This window comes from Aspergillus pseudodeflectus (assembly GCF_044049435.1).
Source record: "Aspergillus pseudodeflectus strain CBS 756.74 chromosome Unknown BJX68scaffold_11, whole genome shotgun sequence".
NCBI lineage: Eukaryota > Fungi > Ascomycota > Eurotiomycetes > Eurotiales > Aspergillaceae > Aspergillus > Aspergillus pseudodeflectus.
The window spans coordinates 371,489-395,607 of NW_027263787.1; the positions used below are offsets into that span (position 1 = coordinate 371,489).

At 51.4% G+C, this 24,119-nt stretch overlaps 8 protein-coding genes across 8 annotated transcripts; 4 read left to right on the forward strand and 4 right to left on the reverse strand.

Moving 5' to 3' along the window:
- Positions 1–141: 141 nt before the first annotated feature.
- On the forward strand, positions 142–6,262 carry BJX68DRAFT_232223 (putative SNF2 family helicase/ATPase). The gene is made up of 2 exons (XM_071039461.1): positions 142–3,343; positions 3,418–6,262. Exons 1-2 carry the CDS (start codon positions 408–410, stop codon positions 5,840–5,842), a joined length of 5,361 nt encoding a protein of 1,786 aa, XP_070901533.1. The 5' UTR covers positions 142–407; the 3' UTR covers positions 5,843–6,262.
- A 36-nt stretch (positions 6,263–6,298) lies between these two features.
- On the reverse strand, positions 6,299–9,491 carry BJX68DRAFT_31473 (DEAD/DEAH box helicase). The gene is made up of 3 exons (XM_071048961.1): positions 8,995–9,491; positions 7,587–8,926; positions 6,299–7,534 (listed from the first exon to the last, which is right to left on the reverse strand). Exons 1-3 carry the CDS (start codon positions 9,439–9,441, stop codon positions 6,556–6,558), a joined length of 2,766 nt encoding a protein of 921 aa, XP_070901534.1. The 5' UTR covers positions 9,442–9,491; the 3' UTR covers positions 6,299–6,555.
- An 812-nt stretch (positions 9,492–10,303) lies between these two features.
- Positions 10,304–11,818, forward strand: BJX68DRAFT_264572 (wax synthase family protein; the record flags this gene model as incomplete). The annotated part of the gene is made up of 1 exon (XM_071044988.1): positions 10,304–11,818. One exon carries the CDS (start codon positions 10,304–10,306, stop codon positions 11,816–11,818), a length of 1,515 nt encoding a protein of 504 aa, XP_070901535.1.
- A 314-nt stretch (positions 11,819–12,132) lies between these two features.
- On the reverse strand, positions 12,133–14,825 carry BJX68DRAFT_31478 (RIX1/PELP1 family protein). The gene is made up of 2 exons (XM_071048962.1): positions 14,401–14,825; positions 12,133–14,338 (listed from the first exon to the last, which is right to left on the reverse strand). The coding sequence occupies exons 1-2, from the start codon at positions 14,737–14,739 to the stop codon at positions 12,284–12,286; spliced, it is 2,394 nt and encodes a 797-aa protein (XP_070901536.1). The 5' UTR covers positions 14,740–14,825; the 3' UTR covers positions 12,133–12,283.
- A 174-nt stretch (positions 14,826–14,999) lies between these two features.
- BJX68DRAFT_232227 (putative filamentation protein (Rhf1)) lies at positions 15,000–19,082 on the forward strand. Its single transcript, XM_071039462.1, has 4 exons — positions 15,000–15,185; positions 15,269–15,392; positions 15,454–16,403; positions 16,460–19,082. The coding sequence occupies exons 1-4, from the start codon at positions 15,180–15,182 to the stop codon at positions 18,878–18,880; spliced, it is 3,501 nt and encodes a 1,166-aa protein (XP_070901537.1). The 5' UTR covers positions 15,000–15,179; the 3' UTR covers positions 18,881–19,082.
- Positions 19,083–20,150, reverse strand: BJX68DRAFT_232228 (complex I NDUFA12 subunit family protein). The gene is made up of 7 exons (XM_071039463.1): positions 20,030–20,150; positions 19,932–19,952; positions 19,841–19,847; positions 19,663–19,743; positions 19,528–19,591; positions 19,330–19,467; positions 19,083–19,252 (listed from the first exon to the last, which is right to left on the reverse strand). The coding sequence occupies exons 1-7, from the start codon at positions 20,078–20,080 to the stop codon at positions 19,204–19,206; spliced, it is 411 nt and encodes a 136-aa protein (XP_070901538.1). The 5' UTR covers positions 20,081–20,150; the 3' UTR covers positions 19,083–19,203.
- Positions 20,151–20,278: 128 nt separating this feature from the next.
- On the forward strand, positions 20,279–22,221 carry BJX68DRAFT_31585 (CDP-diacylglycerol--glycerol-3-phosphate 3-phosphatidyltransferase). Its single transcript, XM_071048963.1, has 3 exons — positions 20,279–20,590; positions 20,656–21,008; positions 21,057–22,221. Exons 1-3 carry the CDS (start codon positions 20,345–20,347, stop codon positions 22,054–22,056), a joined length of 1,599 nt encoding a protein of 532 aa, XP_070901539.1. The 5' UTR covers positions 20,279–20,344; the 3' UTR covers positions 22,057–22,221.
- A 165-nt stretch (positions 22,222–22,386) lies between these two features.
- On the reverse strand, positions 22,387–23,892 carry BJX68DRAFT_264577 (ribosome biogenesis protein LTV1; the record flags this gene model as incomplete). The annotated part of the gene is made up of 2 exons (XM_071044989.1): positions 22,387–23,812; positions 23,870–23,892. 2 exons carry the CDS (start codon positions 23,890–23,892, stop codon positions 22,387–22,389), a joined length of 1,449 nt encoding a protein of 482 aa, XP_070901540.1.
- Positions 23,893–24,119: the final 227 nt, after the last annotated feature.

The window sequence follows — 24,119 nt, forward strand, 5'->3', positions numbered from 1 at the left end:
AGTACTCGTTCTGATGGAGGGGTCTTTTCGATTACTAAGCGCAATCGTTATCAGTACCCCATTATCTGCACCGCCCCAGCCGCCGCCCACGATGGCGGCGGAAAGACTGCGGAAAAGTCGAAGATCGTCACTCGCGGGCGCGTCTTGGGTTTCTGGCTGGTTGCTCGATACGGATGCAGCTATCCGGCTGTTGAGACCAACAATCCGTCGTCTGAGTCTCTTCTGTATTGTCTTTGTTTACAGCGTACTCATGCCTTCATTCCTTTGCAATCTACGAGTCCTCCATTACCGTCTCGTTCTGCTCACTTTCCCCTCACTTGCTTCTCAGGTTTCTATACACTTCGCGGGAAATGACGCGTCTTGCAAGATCATCTTGATGGGCTATCAAAAGCTTCAACCATTTTGCAATGTCGTCTGATACTGAAGACCCGTTCGATTGGACGGTGGAAGATGTTGTCAAGTTTCTATGCTACGATAAGGAGACACCATGGTCACGGTCATCGTCCCGCCCTCCACGACCGGATACCAACTCATTTGAGGCCGCGCTGCGAGAGAATGAGATAACGGGGGAGATATTACTGCAAGATGTTGATAAAGACGCTTTGCGTGCTGATCTAGGTCTCAAAGCCCTCGGCCAGAGGAGCTCAATCATGATGGCCATCCGTTACCTTCGAGGAGGCTCACGGAAGTACCAGCAGTCTGTCAGCCATTCCCCACGAGGCGATCAGACACCTGGCCTGGCCTCTCCCTCACCTATTTATCCCCGTGACCTTAGCCCTCGACACTTACCTACCGAAAATCCGAGCGTACAGTCGACCAGCGTCGGAGCAACTCCTGCCACTCCCTCCGCCAATCGACCTCTCAACATGGCTATCATCTCCGATACCCTCAGACTAGGAGACGGAACCGAGAGGTTATCGGTTGTGGCTCGGACAGGGTCACAAGCTGAGCGGGTTGACATTGCTCAAGTGCACCCTTCAGAGCAACCAAAGTCCGAGAAACTGGAGTCCGAACACACCCGCCGTGATGAGGAAATAGTGATTGACAGCCATGGCAGAAAACGCCGAAGGCTCAACCTGCACTCTCCTGCTAAAGGTGGGAGTAGTGAAATTATGTCGACACTGAAGCTGGACAAGGATATCAAGGCGAGTGATTGGTATATGGGTCCAGACGTGCTTACCCCTGGCCAAATCTTCTATCCTCTCGACGCGGAGCAAGAAAATGACCGAGTATTCACCATGACCCCTTCCAACATGCCAGTCGCCCAGCGTTGCTTTGTGAATAAGCGTCTTCTTCACTTTTACGGCCAATCACCTATTGAACTACCGCCAAGCGAAGGGCGTCAGGAGCGAGCTATTGTCCCTTATAGTCCCTCAATAGCGAATGCACGCAGCGATAGCTTCTTCACTCTGTACACGACGAAGCAAGGAGCAGTTAGCGTCACCAAGGAAAGAATCTCTGACTGGCCGGAGCTTGAGGGACGATATAAAGGGAATAGTGGAGTGTCGTCAACTGAAACCATCAAACCCTCAGATCCATTTGCCTACCTTCTTGAGAAGTATCCAGTACAGCAGGACCTTGAAGACGCCTATCCTGTATACGGAGATTCGGGATCTGAAGGAGAATTCGATGAGAAGACCTGGCAAGAGATGCTGGAGGAACGGAATGAGCCTCTACCTCCTCGGCAAGGAAAGCTTGGGCCTAAGAAGGTTGAAGTAATCGTCAAAGACTGCATTGCTCATTATGAAAACATCTGGCGTCAAAATCAATTACCGAGGGAAGAGTACAAAGCACGGAATGTCTGGCTTGCTGCTAGGAGAGGAAAGTATGTTAACCAGGAGGTCATGGCCCTTGCAAAGGAAATCGCGCACCTGGAGACTCGTCTACAGAAACTGAGCGAGGAGTTACACAAAACGGAATTCTCGACCGAAGCCGAACTACGCACCCAATGCCAGTGCCTAGAGCATACAGTATCCCATATCCAGAAGCAGCTGTGGCGCATCTCTGTTTTAGAGCAGGAAACATGTCCACCTAAAATGCAGGCGCCCCCGAAACCACAGACAAAGCCTAGACAGAACTCAAAAGATGAGGAGTCGCTAGAATCAGAGCCGGATTCGGAATGGACCCCAGTTGATTTTCTTGACGATTTCATTATCGATGACACGGAGTCTCTCAAGGAGCCCCTCAACTCTCTTCAAGACCCCGAGAGCCCCTCGTCGTCTGACGGTGACGACGATGTTATCAGTGTTTCTGGCACAAGGCGAAGGACAAGAGGCCAGCCACCGAGAGTTTTCGCGTCAGACAGCCCCTCGCCACCTCACTCCGTTTGGGAAAAATCAGACATCATTGACTTGACCATTGACTCCCCGGAGCCTGAGGAGCTCCAGATTGAGACACCGCCCCTCAATCCAATTGAATCCGACTTCCGTGATACCTTTGTGAGGAAATCCGTTTCCCCACCACCCAGTCTTGGCTCACCGGAGCGCAGCATCCAAGTGAAAACAGAAAAACGATCACGCTCTTCGCTTCCTAAGGTTAGTGACATGGACGGAATAATGTTGCTGGATTGGGCGCTTATCGAAGAGCGTCAAGACAGACGCAGGTTACTTGCCAAGTTGATCGGTTGCCTTTCTGATGAGGAACGAGGACGTTTGGGAGATTATATTCTCGGATATCAATACTCCAACCTCACTCGACTCATAAGGAGGGCTCTGGCTACCATCAAAAGACGCTCAGAAACTGTTGCAGGGCTTGACTGCCTCGAAAACGGAGTGATTATGCGGACTGCTTCGTTTTACATCTCGTGGGTACGTTGCATGCATTTTGGCCCCGCCGGCATCAAATGTAAATTCGTCGAAGAGGCTTTAAACGATCTCAACAGTGGTGGGTTTGCAACTTATTATGACGAGCTCTACAAAAGACTGAAGTCTTGCCGAACAAGAGAGTCGAATAGGGAGGAAGAGGCAGGTGATGATGCTGATGATGAGGTGCAAAGAGCGGGACCTAGTGATACGCCTCACAAGAAGCGCAAAAGGGAGGTCAAGGAGAGTCAAGAGGCCAAAGTCACGCAGGCCAGCGCCCAACTCCGTGTGGCACAACAGGAAAAACAGCGAAAACGGCTCGAGATACGGCTGCAGAACACAGGCATTAGCAACGACAACCCTAGTCATCAGGCTGTCAGCTTCAAGGAGCCTGTGATTTATTTGGATCCTCACATTGGCCTTCGCGTGAAACCCCACCAGCTGAACGGCGTCCGGTTTATGTGGCGAGAGTTGATTGAGGACAAAGATCAACAAGGATGTCTGTTGGCTCATACAATGGGGCTTGGAAAAACGATGCAAGTGTAAGTGTTGGCCTACAAAACTATTATCAGCCCTGCAGATGCGCAACTTGATTTGATTACTGACTGTCTAGAAGAATTTCGCTCCTCACAACAATCTCACAAGCGGCTTCCTCCGATGACCCGGAAATCCAAAAGCAGGTTCCTGACTCTTTCCGCCGCTCTCAAACCCTGATCATATGCCCGTCTTCATTGATCGATAATTGGTATGACGAATTTGTCATGTGGTCCCCAGAAAACTCACCCGTGGGCCTGGTCAGACGAATTCTACCAGCCCAACCGCTAGCTACTCGGTTGGAGGAGATATCTGCTTGGGATACAGAAGGTGGCGTACTCCTGATCAGCTACAACATATTCCGGTCATGGATAATCAACAAGGGAACTGAGAAAAGATTACCCCCTTTGTCTGACACGGAACATGCCAAAGTCTCAAAATGGCTCCTTGAGGGACCGAATATCATTGTGGCTGATGAAGCCCACAAGATGAAGAACCCTTCTTCTGGTATCTTTGTGGCGGCGAAGAAATTCCGTTCAAAGAGTCGAATTGCCTTGACAGGCTCTCCGCTTGCGAACAATCTCATTGATTACTACACAATGGTCAACTGGATTGCGGATGGGTATCTTGGGCACATGGTTGAGTTCAAGGCAAATTACGTCGAGCCAATTGAACAAGGCCTGTACCTGGACAGCACTTATACTGAGAGACGCAAATCTCTTATGAAATTGCAGGTCCTTAAGCAGATTCTTGAGCCGAAAATTAATCGTGCAGACATTTCTGTGCTTGAAGGAGACTTGCCGCCAAAGGTTGAATTCGTTATAACCGTGCCATTGACCGAGGTGCAAAAGGTGGCGTACGACTCTTATGCCGCGTTTGTACTTGATGGAAGGACAGATGAAGTAGGACAGGCTCAGTTATGGTCCTGGCTGGCTGTTATAGGCTTATGCTGCAACCACCCAGCATGTTTCGAAGAGAAGCTGATCAGTCGGGCCAATGATGCTGCTAAGATGGGAGATGCTGAGACACAGCTTCCAGGAGATGAGCCTATCACTAAGTGGGAACTTCCTAACATAGCAACATTCGTTGCTGAGCAGCAACAGCATTTTGCACAAGTCCCTGACATTATGGCTATTGAGCTGTCCGCCCGAGCTGAATTGATGAACAGCATAGTTGACGAGTCAATCAGAGCTGGCGATAAAGTACTTATTTTCTCTATGAGCCTGCCAACTCTGAACTACATCGAGCACGTGATGAGAAGTAACAATCGAAAATACTCGCGGTTGGATGGACAAACACCAATTTCCAGCCGGCAAGCCTCCACAAAAAAGTTCAATTCCGGAGACGCAAAGCAGGTTTACCTCATTTCAACCCGAGCAGGCGGGCTGGGGCTGAATATCCCAGGCGCTAACCGGGTCATAATCTTCGACTTCTCTTTCAGTCCCTATTGGGAGGAGCAGGCAGTTGGTCGTGCGTACCGCTTAGGTCAAAGAAAGCCAGTTTTTGTATATCGCTTCCTTGCTGGTGGGACCTTTGAAGAGATTATCCACCATAAGGCAATATTCAAGACTCAGCTTTCCGTCCGGGTTGTTGACAAGAAGAATCCAGTTCGTGTTGCCCAGAAGAAAGCGGGTGACTATTTATTCCCTGTGAAGCCTGTACCTCAACAGGATACCTCAGAGTATCTAGGCAAGGATCTTCTGGTGTTGGACAAAATCATTCGACGGGACACGCAGCGAGACGAGAGGCTGATTCGTTCTATCACGCTTACTCAAACCTTTGTCAAGGAAGGCAATGAGAAGCTGACCGAAGAGGAACAAAAGAGCGTCCAAGAAGAATTCGATGACGAGAACCTTAAAAGGACCGATCCCAACGCATATCACGAGAAAATCGCGGCAAGACATCGCCATAGCCATCTGTCAACTGGTCCATTCCCAATCACTGCTGGCCAGGGAATTCAGGCTCCTCACGTTCCGCTCAGTGCCCACAACTTTGGTCCGCCTGCTCTAGGGCCAGATATGATTTCCAACCCGAATCCAAATCTGAACCCGAACAATAACACATCCTTGAGCGCCGCTACTTCATTTCCAGCTTACCGTGCGCCGGATTCCGGGCAATACATCTCAAACAATCCCCCGCAGTCTAGCCAGGGGGCAGGAAACCACGCCCATCCTTCCCAACCTTGGAAGACAACCACCGCCCATGCGTCTCGACCAGGGCTAGCCGTGATGAGCAATCAAAACGCTGGCAACCGTCAAGTAACCCCCGCTAAACCATATCAGGAACAACAGGAAAACCCAGGGGCGGTTGGTAAACAACATGCAATCCCACTCGGAGGTCTAGTTGCGCCGTTCCAATCAGATACCGCCGTTGTCGAGCCACCTAAAACCAGCTCAGAAGCTGATGTTGCAGTTTCGGCTCAGGTAACAACCTCCTCCGGCGATGATCAGACAGATCCCTCCAACGAAAGCACAGGACGTCCAACAACTAGCTGCAGAAACCAGTGATGGTATTATGTTCCAACTTGCAAACCAGAGCGGCGTCCTCCCTCTCTCGGTTCTGTTTCTCGTTGCTCCCTTTTCTTTCCAGATCATTTTTTTTTTATCTTGTACATCGCAAGTACCCTTATGTCCACAGTTTTTATTCCTGCAGATCCGCTTTCTCCATTCCGCTTTCGTGATTCGATTTTTAGCGGGCGATCACATTTCTTTCCCTCTCCATAGTTAGCATTTCTCTCACGCATGGCGCTATGGCGGCGTTTTTCACGGTGGACTTTCTGTTTTCATTGAGATACCCAGGTATGATACGGATGGACGAACTGCACGAACTACTTCTCTACTCCAGTGTTCTGAGTATGTATCTCATCATATGCACTACTAGTAGTGGCTGCATTCGCACATGGAATTACTAATATCACTACAACCGACTTCAACTTGATTCTACTGAGTTTACTTTTCAGGTAGTTCTTGCCTAATATCTATCATATTCGGAATTGAGTGAAAGAAAGTGAGAGAATAGTGACCCGAGAAAAGAAAACCCGAGAGATGTATAAGACATGAGGAGGCATAGATACAGGCAAAGCAATTGAACCCGTTAGAAACAGCCCTAGGTAGGAAGGTGGAAGTCGAACTCAGACATGGTAAAACACAGAAAGAAGAAGAGGCAGAGGAAGTCTCAGGTGGAAGGAGATAGAGAGGTGTGTCTTAGAGAACGATATAATTTAAGTCAAGAGTTTCTCCAAGTCAGCAACCCTTGTAGCACGATTATCGACCTTCTTGCTCGCTTTCTCTCTGAAAGCCGCAAGCATCAATTTCCGCTTCTGCTCCTGGACAGCCAGCACGCGGTCTTCGATGCTGTCCTCCATAACAAGCCGCCAGACAGTCGTCTCGCGCTTTTGACCGAGCCGGTACACGCGATCGACGGCCTGGTCCTCAATCGCGGGCGCCCACCAGCTATCAGACAGAACAGCCTGGTTGGCGGCGACGAGATTGAGGCCAACACTGCAGACGCTCAGACTAGCCAGGAGGACTGTGCATTGCGGATCTGTGGAGAAGCGGTGCGTGGAGTTATCACGGGCAAGTGAGGTCATTTTCCCGTCAATGCGGGCAAACTGGATACCGGCGCGTTCCAGGTGCGGTTCGACGAGGTTAAGGAAGGAGGTCCATTGACTGAAGACGACAGTCTTCGTGCCCTCAGCCTGTCCCTGCGCGGTGAGGATCTTGACAAGTGCTTCGATTTTGCTGCTTGGATTATTGGGGTCTGCGTTGATTGCTTCGTCTGTGCCCCCCTCGCCCATCTCTGCGGCTGGCTCGACGAGCGTAGTGTTATTTTCAATCTCGGTGCGGCACATGGGGCATTTGTGTTGGCGGTCAATGACCTGTTCGATGCATTCGCGGTCGAAGGCATGCGCGCAGGCGGTTATGACGGGGTGTTCGAGGACGTCCAAGCAGATAGGACAGGTCTCTTGGCTTTCAATGCGGATTTGGAGCATGTCTTGGAGGGCTTTGATGTTTTCGGGTGTGAGAGGTACAACTTGCTGCTTGGCTAGGAGGGCGGCGAGTTTGTCGATACGGGTTTTGGCTAGGGCCCAATGGTTACAGACTTGGCGGAGGCGGAGGATGACTTCGAGGAGGTGGGAGTAGGTTGTACCGGTTTTGTCTTTGGCTTTCATATCCTGGAGCATGCCTTTGGCTTCGGATCTGCTCTACTGTCAGTGATATAAGGAGAGGAAAGTGGACGAGAGACACATACTGGAACATATCATACTTTTCCTGCTCATGGGCATGGAACTTGATGCGTAGGACTCGAGATGTGAGCGACGGCAGGCGCAAGTTCACGAAACCCATATCTTTCCTGCGGCGTAGACAGATGGTACTCATTAACGCCTGGAGCAGCAGCCGTGAGTCCGGATCATCAGACATGAGAGGTCTAATAAGCACGCTGTTGAACACGGGAAACTCTTCAAGGCCGCCGGTAAGCTTTAGGAAGCGGATTTGAGAGTAGAGATCTTTGAGAGTGTTTATGATGGGTGTTCCGGTCAATGTCCAACGAGACTCAGCTAGTAGGGCACAGGCCGCCGAAGAGCCTTTCGAACGTGGATTGCGAATTGTATGGCCCTCGTCGAGAACTACCCGGCGCCACTTCAGCGAAAACAGGCCCTTTGATGGGGTAGCCTTGCTCTCAGGCTTGTACTCCATTGCAAGAGCGCCGTAACTTGTGACCACCACATCGTACTCGCCGAGCTTCGCAGCCTCTTTTTTTCCCGCTCCATGGTAGATAAGAACACGCGGAGTCTGGTCCGGATGAGTGTGGTCTTGGATCTGGTTTCTCCAATTGCTCATCACACCTACAGGAGACACAATCAGAGTAGCTTTGGAGGAGCCTTCTTCTTTGGGTTCATAGTTTGACAAGATCAAAGAGATGATTTGGATTGTTTTGCCTAGGCCCATGTCGTCAGCTAGGATGCCTCCCCTAGCAAGAGGCGGTGGTATGGGAGTAGAAAAGTTTGTGGCAATATTGGTAAACTTGTTGCCTTGCTTCTTCCATAGCTGCACCACGTCGTCGGCGCCTGTTGGCAGCTGTGGGTTTTCCTTGTTGATCATCCATGCCAGGCCTTGACGTTGATATGGCAGAAGGGTCGTGGAAAGGGGTGGAGGGTTGTCCGCCAAAGGCATATTCTCAAGGTCAGACTCCTTGAGCCCGAAGCTCTCAGCCACCTGGCCGATCTCTCGAGGGTTAAATGTACTGCTTTGGCTGATAAGCTCCTGCATGCTCTCTTCTCCAATAACTTCATCTCCGAATGGCCGGGAAAGGGCAGAATAGCCCAGTTTAGCTGCAGCCCCCAGGAGCTGGCCAGTTCGAGCTTTCTTGGCAGCTTCTTTCGCAGCCTTCTCGCGCTCTTTTTCTTGCTTCTTCGCTTCACGCTCGGCTTGTTTGAGATGACTGAGTGGTAGCTTGTCTTGTTCCATTTTGCGTTTCAAGGCTTCTCGCTTCTCGGTCTCACTCGGGCCATACAACCTCAACACGATTGGGCAGTCGTACGCGCCAATAACTCCGGTCAATATACCCTCAACTTCCAACAGTTTATTGTCCTGGAGCAATTCGAGAGTGTTCAGATCACGCCCGGCCTCAGTTGATCCTCGATTAGGGAAACACTTACCATATAACCCGCGAGCTTTGCAGCCATATTCCTCGGAATATGGCCAACCTGCGCTCCCATGACGTTGTCGACACGAATGGCATTCCTGTCGTATTGATTCCGCGGCTCTCTTTTCAGGACGACGTGCTCTCCAATCGTGGCCTGTCCTCTATAGTAGCGAACACCCACAATCTTCGTATTCACGTCACCGTAATGCAACTGTGCAGAATCCGCGTCGCCACCATCTTGAGTTGCTGGTATCAAGTCTGCAGCTTCAGCATCTTCTTCTTCATCATCGTCCAGAGAAACGTGCGATGCATGGGTGAGAGGAACGAAAGTTGTATCCTGACCGAACCGCTGGCCAGAGATACGTGGATATTTCGGAGGAGCCGATGGGGCAACTTCATGCACCTCATCAAGGCTCACGTCAACGTACTGTATAGGCCTCTTTCCCGATGGAGTACCCATAGTGGCGGGATTCAAGGTGTTGGTTGGTCAGGGGAGGCTATACTACTTGGGTTGGAACAGGCGCGTCTCGACGCGTTGCTAAAGTTCCGAGAGACTAGAGATGCAGATCTTTGTTGACTAGCCTTATTAGGGAAGGCGCGGCTGACTTACTCACTTTCGCGACCTAGCTTGCCAGTCTTTTAGCTGGGTACTAAGTTCTACGTCACTCATAAATCACCCGTGGATTCCAATATTACATGAAAGTGAGAACTGAGAAGAAAAAAAGTGAGCATATTTACGGACTGTCCGGTTCGATAGAGCCTTGGGCTCAGAATTACTTCACTCTCTAGATACTCAGCAGACGGGAGTGTGGAACTATGATGTCTCATAGATCATAAATAGGCTATTCCAAAACAGGAAGCTTTACCAGACCGCCCGCGGCCCTCATCAGGAACGTGGCAGAATAGTGGGGCGGTCAAAGATCCAAGTGTTGCTTGTCGCCTCCTTAATTGGATTCGTACAGAGTCTGGCAACCACTTCTATTGCTGGCCAAGAGCCAGTCAAGATGACCATACCTGTACTGAAGCCTGATACAACTTGATGGTACCTATTATGCTCATGGGAAGAAGGACGGTTGCTTACAAGGCGGGACAAAGGACCCCCGGTCCCGCTGCAGGTTCCGCCGATAGATATGTTCTTTTTTTTCGCCCTGCCTTCTTTTCTTCTGATTGCTCGATGGCAGCGGTGGCGTTCGAGGGTCGTCTCGGACCAGGTAGCTGAGTTGAGAATCTTCTTCTTTTCCCTTACGGAGTACAACAATCTTTTCTCCTCAAGCTCTCGGCCAGCTTCTCTATACTCGCTTACTTTTGCGCCTTGCTTACCCATGGCGGACCATGCCTTCATTCGCTACGAGCAAATACTTTTTGACACTCGCAACCGCCTGCATTCGTTGATTCGACGAGGAGACGTGAAACCATGGCTGTTATGGCATGCCCTGCTTCCTATGGTGCTACCCTTTGTGGCGCTTCTTATCCCTCGGCGCAAAGGTGGCTGGTTTATACGACCGATTCTCTTTTCCGCTACGCTTAGCATAATCATCGAGATTATTCTATGCCGCCGTGCACTACTAGGAGCCAATGGATACATGGTTGGGTTGATTATGGTATGGTGGCTTGTATGGAGTTCGACGCTTCTCTTCTTCAACGATATCGAGCGGGACTTTCGCCGGATTGAGCGAATACAGACCATCAAGACCAAGAGCCTTACTGGCCAAGGGCATGGTCATCTCAATGGCAACAATTCCAAATCTGATGTGGTTAACTCTTTAGTATGGCAGCCTTATCCTCAGTCGTTCGTACACCGTCTAGGTTGGACAGCCGCTCTGTTGCTGAATTTGAGAGGCCCTGATTTCAGCTTTAGGATCTCCTCTCTCGATCCATTGCCTTTTCAGCTCGCTTCGAAACAGCACACTGCCGCCAGCAAACATTCCTACGTTAGCGCAAAAGCACAATTACGCGCCGCTGCTGCGCGGTTTCTCATCTCCTATTTGGCTATAGATGTGCTTAAGCTGATGTTCATCCGGGATCCGTACTTTTTTGGCACCCTCTCTGCCCCAGCTCCGTTTCCGTTCAATTACCTCTCAGCGGTTCCATGCATGGTGCAAGTATATCGCTTTCTCGCGACTGGCATGGGCGTTTACTTTGCTCTTCAGTTTGTGACTCCACTCAACCCGTTGTTTTTCCTTGGCCTTTCCACGGCTTTTCCCAATGCGATCCGCGCATTCACAGCAACACCTCTTGATGCCACTTGGCTATATGCCGACCAATTCGGCCCTATCATAGCTATCCTGGACAGTGGCCTCGCCGGCGCCTGGAGCACCTGGTGGCACCAAATGTTCCGGTTCGGATTTGTCTCCACAGCCAAATGGATCATGTCATTTTTGCCGCACGCCATTTCCTCTCGTCGTACTATACGACGTGTAATCATCACAGTCGTCGCCTTCGGTATTAGTGGACTGATGCACGCCTCGGGAAGTTACACTCAGCTCGGCGACACCTGGCCCACTGGCCCTTTTCTCTTCTTTATCCTTCAAGCTGCTGGAGTGTTCATTCAAGATACATGCTCTCGCATCCTAGTACCAGTACTTACGACTCAGGGCATCCCGCCTGCGTGCTGGCTACGTAGGCTTGGTAATGGAATCTTCGCCGTTGGCTGGCTGCTGCTTACTGCGAGTTTTATTGCCGATGATTTTGCGAAGGGCGGGCTATGGTTGACTGAGCCTTTGCCTGTTAGCCCAATCCGTGGACTCATGGGCCGAGGCTGGCTCTGTTGGCGGACTGCCTGGTTCGAGTATTATGATGATGGGACTTTTTGGGGGAGTGGTATACGTATCATATAAGCGCGCTTGGATATATACAATCTGCCTCTTTCAAGTTTGAACCTTCCGGTGTTTCTATATACCACACCAAATAGTATCGGAGATTTTGGGTACACCAGTTAGAGCTCTAGAAAGAAGTCTCATGATTCTGCCATGGAGTTGCCATGACTCCATGGTAATGAAAAGTTCATATGGTACCATACCTACATGCCTCAGCGTGGCAAAAGAGGTAATATCAAACATGATAATTCGGCCATCATATCCTCATGATTTCGCCATTATTCCGCTACTGGGTATACTTCTCGATGATCAGCGCTCGGGCTTTTCACTCGGAAATCTTTTCACGAATCTTTTCATGAATTACATATAGACAGTCCTTATCAACCGTTCGATCATCTACCGATTACTATCCAACCCTTGCTAAGTGGTAGTTAGATGAGAGTATCTGTATACCCAGTACTATATACTAGATTACTCCCTTAACAATTACTCCTCCTCCTCCTCATCAGTATCCGGCTCAACATTGAGCGTCGGCATCTCATCATCGCTATCTTCATCCATCACCAAGGGCTGCGTAGCGGTTTGCACTTGAGAAACCGAGCTCTGCCCCGCAGTAACAGGCCCTGAACTACTTGAAGCTACAGCATCGACATCGACATCGAGCATGGACGTGTCTTCCTTGAAAGAACTGGACTGTATCGTCGTTTTCGAAGAGACAGGCTCAGATTGACCAAGAGGGGATGTAGATACTGTGCTCTCCACTCTTGCTTTTTTGATTTGGACTCCACCGGGATTGGTCGAGGTGTTTGATGAGATTAGGGGTTGTTGAGTTTGAGTGGCTGGATCTTCGGTGTACGTGCGTTTGCTTAGGGATGAGGTTGTTGTTGTGATTGCGGATAATTTCGAGTCGACGAGAGCCTGGAGGTTTGGTGTCGTGGATTGTTGTAAGAGTCCAGTCGATTCGGGGAGGGTCTCAGAGGACGAGGCAGGGTCGATGATTTCTTCCTCCTCCTCTTCATCATCTTCTGGAGCAACATACTGTCCAATAGCGTTCGTGTTTGTGAGAACGGGCATCCGCGGCCGGATAAGCGCTTCAACGTCCATTCCGGAGGCGTAACTTCTTGCAAGGAAGGGGACAATGCTGATATTTGCTCCGCGGCCGCGCGCCGCGGGGAAGGGGTTGAGAACACTGGCAAACATTGCGTCCTTGGACGAAGTCATGATAATTGTGCGGTCGATTTCAGCGCGGAGCGCGGGCGCAAGGTACTCTGTGCGTAAGTTGGTGAGGATCGCTGGGAGGAGAGTTGCGGCTGCGCGAGCGAGTCTAGGGAATTTGCTGGAGCTGGAAGGGTTAATCAACTGGCGGCCTTGTTTGAGATTGGGGTTGAGGAAGGAGTCCGCGTTTATGGCGTTGACGTTGGTCTTCGATTTGCCCTTTGCGTCTGAGGTGGAATCTTTTGTGCTGGTTTCGGCGTCCTGCGGAAGAATGTCGGTGCAGCTGGTTCGTACTATGTCGTTGAGAGACGAGACGTTCTTCTTGGTCATGGAAGGGCCGATACGGCTGATCAGGACGTGGATTAGGTTGTAGACTGAGGCCCTGATTTTCTTGTTAAACTTTTCTGCGCCGAAGACCCAAAGTGTTTGCTCTAGGATGGTCTGGGCGATTGGAAGAACAGCGGTCTCTAATGTATTGACCAAAGTACGAAGGAGTCTCATACAAGCTGCGTGAATGCGAGGCAATTCTGTCAAAAGATGCTCCCTCTCTGTACGACTGATAGACGGGTTGGCCTGCACGCCGCCAGCATCGGATGGCACGGTCACTGACATCAGCCGCGCCGTCAAATCGAGGATAGACCCGACTGGAATGGAGACAGTGGTAGCCGTAGCAGTTTTCAAGAAGGTGGAGAGCATGCGCAGCAGCATAAGCAGTCTATCAATACCAGAGTCGAGTCCCCGCCATCCCGTTAGGCCAAGGGCATCCGCACTAGGACTACCTACCTCACTGCTATAGTCGATGGAATGCCCCAGTTGCTGTCGTAATGACGGGTCGACAGACTCCCACTGTTCTACAACAGCTCTCAGAACATGATTCGCAGTCGCATGAATCGAAGTAATTGTCATCCGGCAGGCATTCTTCCATTCCTCACCGCCAGTATTCTTCGGCGCGCAATGATGGAGAGCGATAAACAGCTGTTCGGAAATGTCCACTACCGATTGTGAATGAGATGCTGACTTTGAGCCGACAAGGGCCTGGAGGACGCTGTGAATTTGCGCGGTAAACGGCCGGAAGATAGTCGGATGCCGTGCAATGAGCTCGGAATAGGCGCAAAGAACAACTTCGAGAAAAGGCGAGTTCGGCTTCAGTCTCCGAGTGGGCTCAGACGGGGGCTTTACCGAGACAAGGTTCAGCGTAGATGTGACAAATCCGGGTAGCGACGGCGTTGTGATTTCGCGGACCAGCGTGGGATACTGGTAAGTTAGATGGAAGATGCGAGTTAAGGTAATCACGGCCATGGTCTTTGTAGAAGTAGGATCGGGTTTCTGCTCGAGAATACATCAGCATTGAGTCGCATAGATTGGATCTTCAACGGATCGAGTCTCACATTCAAGATGCCCATGAGACCCCGAACGAAAGGCTCGCTACCGCGCAGAATCTCCCATTGACCTGCTTCCACCAGGGCCTTGATCAGAACGACGGCAGTCCATCGGCCCTCAAACGTCCTGTCCTGCAGAAGACTCGAGAGACGAGTTACCAACTTGTGTACCTGAACCGCATGATCCGAGTCCGTCCTGCCCGTCCTTTGCGACTGAGGGGCAGAGAGAAGCTCCCTGCATTCTGAAATGGAGGCCGCGAGCGAAGCAGCAATGGCGGGAAGTTGCTGAACTGGTAGACTGGTCAGTCGATGGTTGACGGCGCGGAGGGACATGATCAAGTGCGCCATGGCGTAAACCGAGAGCTAGCGATTCGCTAGCCGCTGTCTAATCGCGAACTTGAAGCCCGTGATGTCTGGAGAACTTTTCCTGTCGGAATCGAAAATGGTAAGAAAATAAAAAATTAAAAAATTAAGCTTGGGCCACATGAAGCCTCGGGACGGTACCGTGATACCGTACGAAATACAGAAGGGTGGATCTGGTGGTAATTCTTGGTCTTTCTTGGTCGAATCACGATTGCGATCATCAAAGACGCTGCCTCCTGGTTCCTGGGGAGCGTCGTCGTCGCCCTTGTCGTCAGTCGTGCCAACTCGGTTCCCTCTTTACTAGTTTTCTCCTGCTAATTCGAGCCTCGGGGTGGGCGCTCGTGATGGACCTTGTTGTAACTTAATTGCCCTTCCCCGGATTCTGACGCTGTTGTGTGCCCCTTCATCCCTCTCCATTCCTCACCATGACTGTAAGTGTATCTCGTCAACCTCCGCTTGTACCTCTTCAGCCCCGCGGTGCTGCGCTTCGCAGGCTTATTGACACATGCCTCAGGCGCGAGAATCTGAGAAGGGCCATCGCTACATCGTTGCCCTGGATAGCGCTCGATCTCAGAACAAATGGGACGAGGTTCCTGAACTGATCCGCAAGGTCACAAAGCATGCCTCTCATCTAACCTGTAACTCTAGTCCTCGTCCCTTATATCAATCGAACACATTGTCTGACGCAACTGAGTATAGGTTATCTGGATGTAGCTAGGGCCGAGTATCAGATCATCACACATATTCACAAGAGGCCAAGCTCACCGTCCACACGCCCTCCCTCCTCATCTTCCGGTCTACCAGGATTAATTCCCTCGCTTCTCTCCACCATAGACAAGGCAGACGCCACGCCACAAGAGTTGTTCCAAGCACAGGTCTGTTTAGGATGGGTACACTACACGCTCAATGAACCGGGCTTGGCCGCAGCTCGCCTCCCAAAGGACTTTGGTGATGAACTGAACACCTTGGTATCGGCCGGGGAGGAGCTCACATCATGGACCAAAGTGTGCCTTGTCAAGGGCTGCTATATCAAAGGTGCTGCACAGCAAGCGGTTTCCGGTGCTCAGGATGCGTTGCATACTTTCAATTCTCTAGCGCCATGGCTAGGAAGTCAGAACTATTCGACGTCATCGACCCAGTTCTTGTATTGGTCCGAGAAAGTATTAGCAGATGGTGCATTGATTGCAGGGGATGAAGTCCAAAAAACCATTGCGGATCCGAGTCCGGAGTTTGTAAGGGTTGCTCTAAGCCTCTTCCGGGCATGGTCGTCCCATCCCGCCGTGAAACCCGGGGCATCTCCTCATGGCTCACATACTGAAAGCTCATCAGAGCCAGTTCCGAAATCATCCATCTGGAAATCATACTACGACCTTCTCTCTGCCATCCTTCAGCATGGCTTGCCATATAATGCACCTACCGGTAGCCCTGAACGACCACAGCTTGCCGACGAATTGCGCCGCGTGGAGGCTATATGCGAGGCCAACCTTCTCCGCGATGTGAAATTCCCTACTGCTGACTCGGGCAATAAGAAAATCGAGGTCTGGGTGGAGCAGGTTATCAGGAACTGGAAGGAACTTTGCGGACCCCAGTGGCATGATGAGGAACTGGGAGCAGGTGGGCAGCATGCCATAGGGAAGAATGTTCTTGATGTATGGGCCGATTGCGAGCAGGATAAAGTGTTCGAAATGCTAACTGTCTGGTTTAGATTCTCTACCGAGCTGCGACCAGGACATACCATTCTTTCCTCATCCTAAGACGTCTCTTCCACGTTCATTCAGCACTTGCAGAATTCGATCTTGCTTTTAAAGCACTCGACTCGTATATTGAGATTGTCTCGGGTGCCAAGGAGAGGGCTGAGAAGTCAGTGCCCAATGAAGAGCTTGAGGATGATGGTGTTTTTATGCGCACCCTTTCCGAAGGCATTACTATCCTTTGTTGCTTCGGCTCGAACAAAGAAGCGGAAAAGGCAAGGGATCTCATTGCAATTCTGAAAAAATACATCAGCAAATATGTCAATGACCACCAGCAAGGGCATGAGAGGACAATGGTCGTTGAGCCGCAAACTGCTTCACTAGCGGATATTAGTGCCACATACCGTGCTATCGGCATTGGTCTCGCAAACTGGGCAAGCTGGACCCCAGTCAATGAGGACAGAGATGACATTCGAACCGAGGCTATCGAGTCTCTTGAGCGAAGCATCGCTCCCGAACTCGGCGACCAGTTCAATTATTCCTCTATTTACACACTGGCTCTGCTCCTGGCAGAAAATCGTGACCTTGATGCTGCAATTGACTATGTCAAGTCAGCATTGGCGTCCAATAAAGATCCCGAGGCCTCCGCCAGCTTTAGCCGTGAGCGAGACTTGATACCTCTTTGGCATCTCCTGGCTCTTCTTTTGAGCGCCAAGCAAGAATTCGATATCGCAGAACGCTCATGTGAGGCTGCCTTTGAACAGTTCCCCGCTGCCGCCACCTCCCTCGCCGATAGTGAAAGGCGACCTTCAAAACACCAGTCAATTGCGCAAGAACAATCGAAGCTACAACGTGCACTAATCGGCCGATTACGGAATCGAGAAAAAGAGCGGATCATTGAGACTCGCATGACCCAGCTCGCATTTGTGGAGGTCCTGGAAAGCCCCGAAGCAGCGCTCAATCATAGCGAACAACTTCTCGGCCTTTTTGGTACTCTGTTCCAAAATCTGGACCTTGAGACTGAGGGGCAAACAAAGACAAAGACAGATCAACTTCCGCGTCCGAAAAGCGCCTCTGGAACAGTCAGAAGCTTCCGCGGCAGCATCTTTGGGCGACACAAGGCCTCTCGTACTCCCGATCAGAAGGCCCCCGAGCTTAAGGCAGACTCTCCAAGCCACTTGGCCCTTCATCCTAGGTCGTACAATCTCGATGGTGCGCCCGCTATACAAGAGACTGACGGAAACGGCTCAACTACCGATGACGTTCATTCTTCGATAGGTCGGTCCGACTCTCGGAAACTGCGTAAGCGCGGCAGTACTCTCAGAAAACCAGACATCGCCCTAGATCAGAATGGGGGTCATATGAATGGTGATAGCGCAAATTACCATAACTCCGAAGACGGGGCGCCGAACGGATCTCGCCCAGGGGAAGAGGCACCTAGCTTAGACACTGTCCGTAACGCAGTTTCACAGGCGACAGGCCAACCACAGAGTGCGAAACACACGCTGAGCCCCATTGCCCACAATATCAAGCATACACACCTAGAGCCGCCTGCTGGCCACGAAAAGCAGCCGCCTGAGCAGGATATTCGGCTGCCGACGTCTTACGGCTTCGAGTCTCCAACAGGAGCGTTGACCAAGTTCCCGCACATTCAAGCCCAAAAGCATGCCTTGTGTATCCTAGCCAAGATATGGCTCCTCATCGCTGGACTTTACCGGCGAGCCTCCTCCTTTGATGACGCTGCAGAGGCATGCGAGGAAGCTTCGAGGCACGTGAAGCGGATAGAAACACTCACAGCAGCGCAGGACGCCTCTGCTCGGTCATTCCGAGAACGCGGATGGGCAAACCCGAAGAGCTCCGACGAGCTCTGGGCTGATATCTACGCTGAACGTGGCCTTTTATTGAACATCCACTCGCGCCCGCATGAAGCAATAGAGCACTTCGAGGAGGCACTACTGTACAACCCCGATCATCCGAAGGCGACCATCAGCCTGGCGAATCTGCTACTGGACATCTGGGACCAGAAACTGCCCCTCCAACCTTCCGAGCCGGGGGTGGATGCAGGCCTGTCAACAATGACCCCTCCGCCAACTAAAGACACCAAATCTAACCAGGGCAAACGCCTTAGTAGAGTTGGAGTCACTGAGCCAGCCAAACCGAAAACTGAGAGCTCGAGCCTCGCCACCGAGGATGAAGACCCTAAGGTGATCAACCGCATCGCAGCTCGTGAGCGAGCTTATTGCTTGCTATCCGCATTGACCAAACGCGGAACATCCTGGGACAATTCGGAAGCTTGGTTTGCCCTTTCCCGAGCATACGAGGCCGTAGGTCAAACGCAGAAGCTGAAAGAGGTTTTGTGGTGGTGTGTCGAGCTCGAAGACCGCCGACCGATCCGTCACTGGTCCAACCTCGGCTCTGGTGTGTATGTTCTGTAGTTCAGCAAAATCTTGTCCTAGTTCTTTCCTCCTTTCTTGGCCGTCTTCGATATTCTGGTTGGGAAGGGGTTGGGTTCAGATTACCTCAAAACGTTGTTGCATCTTCTGCCATTTGCTGTTGTGTCAATACGATACCTTTTGCCGTATCGCATCCATTTTTGCGAATCTAGACGACTACTAATCTGCACTGTACAAGAAGCACAATTACTGTAAATATATCTTTATTGTTGATTGGAAACGGAATAGGGACACCTTTATTTACACATTGCTCACAAATACACCGATAATCATTGGTCTAGCTAGATGAGAACGACGTTGCCAGCTCACCGGGGAGCAGCAACTGGGGTCCAAGCTGTATACTTGGGCTTGACACTAAAGGGCATGTCAGTTTGTCATGAACAGATCTTGCAACCTTTGGGTAACAGGACAGGAAATGACGGTGTACTCACGTAGAATAAGTCTTGAAAGCCGCACGGCTCAGAGTCAGAGTCGGCCTGTGCTCTGTGAGCTCCCAAGTACGCTGACCAGTCTGCAGTAGCTTGTCGCCGGTGGGGGGAGTGTCGACCATGTACGAGATCCAGGCGTGCCTGCAACCAACAAGTCAGTAAACGGCGCCCTCGCTAGTCAAGAAATCTAGATATCCTTACCAGCCAGGCTCGATCTGTGAAGGGTCGTATTCAACCTCCTTGTAGTCAACCCAGCGGGTTCGGACTTGCATCACAGTCAGCCTCATTCAAGCTCGAGTCTCGTCTCATGGTGGGTCGGTTCAGTGCCGAACTCACGGGGAAGCTCCTCCTCCACGTTCTCATAGAACTTGTTGCCGAATCGATCGGTGCCAATCAGGGTACCAGCTTTGGTATCACCTGCAATTGACTCGCGTTAGTCAATGCTCTTTCTTGAAGTCCCTCACGCAGTACAAAGAGGGGTTGAGTAGCAGAGTATGGGGGTGGGATCTCGTACCCATGTACTACATGCCGCGTAGCTCCGGATCAGCATCAATAGCCCAAACAGACACTACTCAATCCAGTTATCCCGAACAAGGGCTGCATACCTGCATTTGGTGGCCATATTCCTATACGACGAAAGGGTAGAGGTTAGCAATCCTGCGGCAACAATGGGCCCATGTTCCTCGGTCGCGGAATCGCCCACCTTGAAGCCAATCCTTCGCAGATTCCGCAATGTACGGAGAATAGTCGACATCTTGGACGAAGTGCCGCCGGGGGACTTGGTTCGCTAATGTAGAGCAATGGTATGTCGTCGTCGCTCTGTGTCGTCGGTCTTTCCGTTCGGAGGTTGTGTCGTCCGAATGTGGTCTAGTGGAATCTCAATGTTTGTTCAGTTTGCATGGCTGTGCTTCCGCCGCGGACGACGAAAGCCCCAGTTCTTGACAGTCGCAATCGCGATTGCTGTTCTCTGATTTCTGATCGTTTCAGGAGTGTGTGGCGCTTGGATACTGCGCGCACGATGTTTGGACGTGTTGGCGGGCATACTATCCGCTGCGCTATGCGCAACCCCATTGTTCGGCGGAAATTCTGGGAGCGCAGCTTTTCAACACATACTCCTCATGCTGCGACTACCGTGCCTCCGTCAAGTGCGTCGCCGCTAGGGAGCATTACGACTGAGTTGGACCGGATAGCGCCGTGCTTCGAAGTCCCAGCGTCTCGGATATCGATCTTAGACTCTCCCGCCAGCTTTTACAAGACACTTAAGGTTTGAATCCTCCTAAATAATACATACACCCAAATGGCTAATGTGAGGTCTGTATGCGGCGATAGGACAAAATCCGCAGAGCCAAGACGCGCATCTACCTCTCTACGTTATACATCGGCAAGACAGAATATGAATTGCTTGAAACTCTGAACCAAGCTCTTCGCGATAACCCCGAGCTGCGGGTCTCGATTCTTACGGACGCTTTACGGGGTACTCGAGAGACCCCGAATCCGTCTTGCGCTTCCCTTCTGGCGTCGCTTGTTGCCGAGCATGGGCCGGATAGGGTGGATATTCGCATGTTCCATACGCCTAATCTGACGGGGTTGCGGAAGAAATGGATTCCCAAGCGGATAAACGAGGGCTGGGGCCTTCAGCACATGAAGCTATATGGGATAGACGATGAAATTATACTATCTGGGTAAGTGTCAGCTATACAAATGGGCAGGATGATTACTGACTCGCGCAGTGCAAACCTCTCGCGGGATTATTTCACAAACCGTCTAGATCGGTATCATGTCTTCAACTCAAAGGAGCTCACAGACTACTATGCGCGCATCCATAACGCAATCTGCGGGGTCAGTTTCAAGGTGCTTCCTGACGCTGATAACGCCGCTGGATATATACTAGACTGGCCCAGCGCCAATGGTGCTTCTTCTCCCCTCGACGATCCAGAAGAGTTCATTGCGTATACCACAACCGTACTCAAACCCCTTATACAACCAACATCCAACCAAGCCGCGGTCGAGCCGAAATCGCCCAGTCAGACTTTCGTGTACCCCGTCGCACAATTCACTCCTCTCCTGAAACCTGATACCTCAACCGAGTTTCCTGCTGTCACAACAATCCTCCGCCTCCTCTCTGACTCCTCTGCCTTCTCCGGCGCTCGCTGGCTCTTCACCGCGGGCTACTTTAACATACACCCTGTCCTCTCCTCTCTCCTAATAGCAAGCACATCCGCCTCGGCCTCTCACGCCTCAACCCGCGGCACCGTCCTGACTGCCTCTCCCTGGGCCAACGGCTTCTACGGCTCCCCTGGCGTTTCAGGCATGCTCCCCGCAGCATACACACACCTCTCAGCGCGCTTCCTCGATCGCGTCGCTCTCGCTCAGCGCACAAACTCCATCGAGCTCAAGGAGTGGCGCCGCGGCACGGTCGGTGAACCTGAGGGATGGACATACCACGCCAAGGGCCTATGGGTGACGCTTCCAAAGGAGGAACACCCAAGTCTAACCTTCGTCGGGAGCAGCAACTACACGAAGCGCAGTTATGGCTTGGACTTGGAGGTCGGCGCGCTGGTTGTCACTGGGGACGAAGAATTGAAGAAGAGGTTAGGAGCTGAGACGGAGTGGTTGCAGACGCACGCCAGTGCGATTTCGCGAGAGGACTTACGGAGGACAGAACGGAGGGTTGGCTGGAATGTCAGGCTTGCGATGTGGATTGTTGAGAAGGTTGGTGGTGCTTTATGATATACGCTATGTAGACCTGGGAATCAGGGCTGTATTTATAGATAGACTTGTACTTATATGATGAGCTCGAAGAGTTGGACTGTAGTAGAGATTGGATTCTTCTTAACTGTCTATAATTGAGACCAAAGAAATCTGGGGATGAAAGGTAATGCATGCGTCAAAGGGATATTCAGTCAACTTTTAGATGCAAGTCCGATCTATGATATTAATTACCTCAAACCTAACGCCGTAGACAGTGTTTTAACCAATCCAGACTCGTGACCGTAAAGAAAATAGGGGATATCGTTATGCTCATCAACAAGTTTTCTCCGGAGACCGAAAGGAAGCAAATCATGCCCTGCCCGGAACTCTTCCAGGAACTCTTGCAGGCCCCAGGCCCTGTCTGACTTCATCCAGCATGCGAATACCAATCGCCTCGTTGCCGTTCTTACCACGCTTGGCCTTTGCACCCTTTCGCTTTGCCTGTGAACTTGTCTTGTCGTCCCATCCGGACAAGAAGTCATCCATGATGTTGTTAAAGTCATGGCGCGGCGCGACTGCGTTGCCGTTCGCATCAATAAGACTTGGTGCTTGTGAAGAGGCGGTCGAGAGGTCGGTCATGCCGGTCATACCACTAACCATGGACATGGAGTCATCGTATTCGTCTTCTTCATCGACGGCATAAAGTGCTTCAACGCGGTCGAACCGGTCGTCAAGGAGACGGTGGCCCTCGGTACGGGCTAGGGAGGAGGAGGTCATGGAGTAGGCAGAAGGGTTGGTGAGGGCGCCCTTGCGCTTCTTGCGGCGGATCGGGGTACCGCCAGCTGTGAAGACCGTTGAAGCGAGGGTGCTGCGCTGTTCGGAGGGGACAACGCTGGCCGGGGCGGCGGGGGTAGCTTGTGTCTTTCCGGTTTTCTTGAATTTGGCGAATTCACGCATCCAGTCCTGGTCGTCGGGGTGCATGTCGGGAGCTGGGGCGTCATGTTCAGGAAGTTCGCCCGGAGCGACGTCTTTCTTCGTTTCTTGCTTGATGGATGCGGTGTTACTTGGCTGGTTGGGGGCTTTCTCTGTAGCGTCGGACTCCCACCCTTCGTCTTCGTCGTCCTCATCGAACAGCGTATCTTCCCAGTCACCAGGGTCAATCTCCTCCGCGTGTGAAGTCAGCTGACCGAAGAAATCGTCGTCCTCTTTCTCGTCCACATATTCCTCATCGTCGAGTGCCTCGAGGACCTCCCGAAGTCGGGGATCCATATCCGGCTGGAACCCCGCAATGGCATCCGGGACGTTCTGCTGGTCCTGGTATGTCGGCTTTCGGGAGTAAGTAGAGGCGGTAGAGTATGCTCCGTAGGCGGAGCCCACTGTGCTGCGGCCATCCCAGGTGCTCCTTATGTCCTCGTCATCCAACGAAGTCTGCGCGAGCGCATCTTCCAGCTTCATGGATTTGCCCTTGCCTTTGTTCTTGCTGGCGGCTTCGACAAAGTACGAGTCGCCACCTCCGGTACCAAGTTCGCGCAGATGTTGCATATAATCATATTTCGAGTCGTCGTAGTAGATGCCATAGTTGGCTGCCTCACCCTCGTTCTTTCGAACAGCACCGGATCCGAATTCGCTCGCGAGATCGTCTAGGTTCTTGGAACGTTTCGCCGAGGTGGCTGGATCTTCTGAAGCAGGGCCGTATACCGGGTGAAGGACACGGTCGTCGGCTGAGGGGTCGTGGATGAGGGGGTCATGTTGGGATCGATGGAAAAGCTGATAAGTGGTAGCATTTTTCTTATCGCTAAGAAATCATTAGTTACTGAAGTGGAGGCGAACTACTGTAGAATGAGCAACATACATCCACTGCTTTCGGGGAGGCATCTTGAAAACTCGTCTTCCGGACAATGAGGGGTGTCCAAAGATAAGGAAAAAAAAAACCAGAGATAAAGTGAGGCTATCCAAAAAAAAATTGGTGGGTCACGTGTCAACCCCTCCTTCTGATAACAGCGAGAACACAGTGCGAGACAAGGCTGAGTAAAGAAGATTGTCTCTATGGCGTAGACTATTACTACACACAGGCTTACTGGCCAAGTCTATATTATCAGATC

What these genes read in the sequence shown, in the direction of transcription:
- BJX68DRAFT_31473 (XM_071048961.1), bottom strand. Translation starts at nt 9,441, where the DNA reads ATGGGTACTCCATCGGGAAAGAGGCCTATACAGTACGTTGACGTGAGC. An exon ending in CAAAGCTCGCGGGTTATATG is followed by an intron (nt 8,927 to 8,994) that starts GTAAGTGTTTCC and finishes GAATTGCTCCAG; the next exon opens with GACAATAAACTGTTGGAAGT. An exon ending in GAAAAGTATGATATGTTCCA is followed by an intron (nt 7,535 to 7,586) that starts GTATGTGTCTCT and finishes ACAGTAGAGCAG; the next exon opens with ATCCGAAGCCAAAGGCATGC.
- BJX68DRAFT_31478 (XM_071048962.1), bottom strand. Translation starts at nt 14,739, where the DNA reads ATGGCGCACTTGATCATGTCCCTCCGCGCCGTCAACCATCGACTGACC. An exon ending in GTCTCATGGGCATCTTGAAT is followed by an intron (nt 14,339 to 14,400) that starts GTGAGACTCGAT and finishes ATTCTCGAGCAG; the next exon opens with AAACCCGATCCTACTTCTAC.
- BJX68DRAFT_232223 (XM_071039461.1), top strand. Translation starts at nt 408, where the DNA reads ATGTCGTCTGATACTGAAGACCCGTTCGATTGGACGGTGGAAGATGTT. An exon ending in CTTGGAAAAACGATGCAAGT is followed by an intron (nt 3,344 to 3,417) that starts GTAAGTGTTGGC and finishes ACTGTCTAGAAG; the next exon opens with AATTTCGCTCCTCACAACAA.
- BJX68DRAFT_232228 (XM_071039463.1), bottom strand. Translation starts at nt 20,080, where the DNA reads ATGTCGACTATTCTCCGTACATTGCGGAATCTGCGAAGGATTGGCTTC. An exon ending in CGTGGAGGAGGAGCTTCCCC is followed by an intron (nt 19,592 to 19,662) that starts GTGAGTTCGGCA and finishes CTGTGATGCAAG; the next exon opens with TCCGAACCCGCTGGGTTGAC. An exon ending in GCTTTCAAGACTTATTCTAC is followed by an intron (nt 19,253 to 19,329) that starts GTGAGTACACCG and finishes CATGCCCTTTAG; the next exon opens with TGTCAAGCCCAAGTATACAG.
- BJX68DRAFT_232227 (XM_071039462.1), top strand. An exon ending in GCATGCCTCTCATCTAACCT is followed by an intron (nt 15,393 to 15,453) that starts GTAACTCTAGTC and finishes AACTGAGTATAG; the next exon opens with GTTATCTGGATGTAGCTAGG. An exon ending in TAGGGAAGAATGTTCTTGAT is followed by an intron (nt 16,404 to 16,459) that starts GTATGGGCCGAT and finishes TGTCTGGTTTAG; the next exon opens with ATTCTCTACCGAGCTGCGAC.
- BJX68DRAFT_31585 (XM_071048963.1), top strand. Translation starts at nt 20,345, where the DNA reads ATGTTTGGACGTGTTGGCGGGCATACTATCCGCTGCGCTATGCGCAAC. An exon ending in GCTTTTACAAGACACTTAAG is followed by an intron (nt 20,591 to 20,655) that starts GTTTGAATCCTC and finishes ATGCGGCGATAG; the next exon opens with GACAAAATCCGCAGAGCCAA. An exon ending in GATGAAATTATACTATCTGG is followed by an intron (nt 21,009 to 21,056) that starts GTAAGTGTCAGC and finishes TGACTCGCGCAG; the next exon opens with TGCAAACCTCTCGCGGGATT.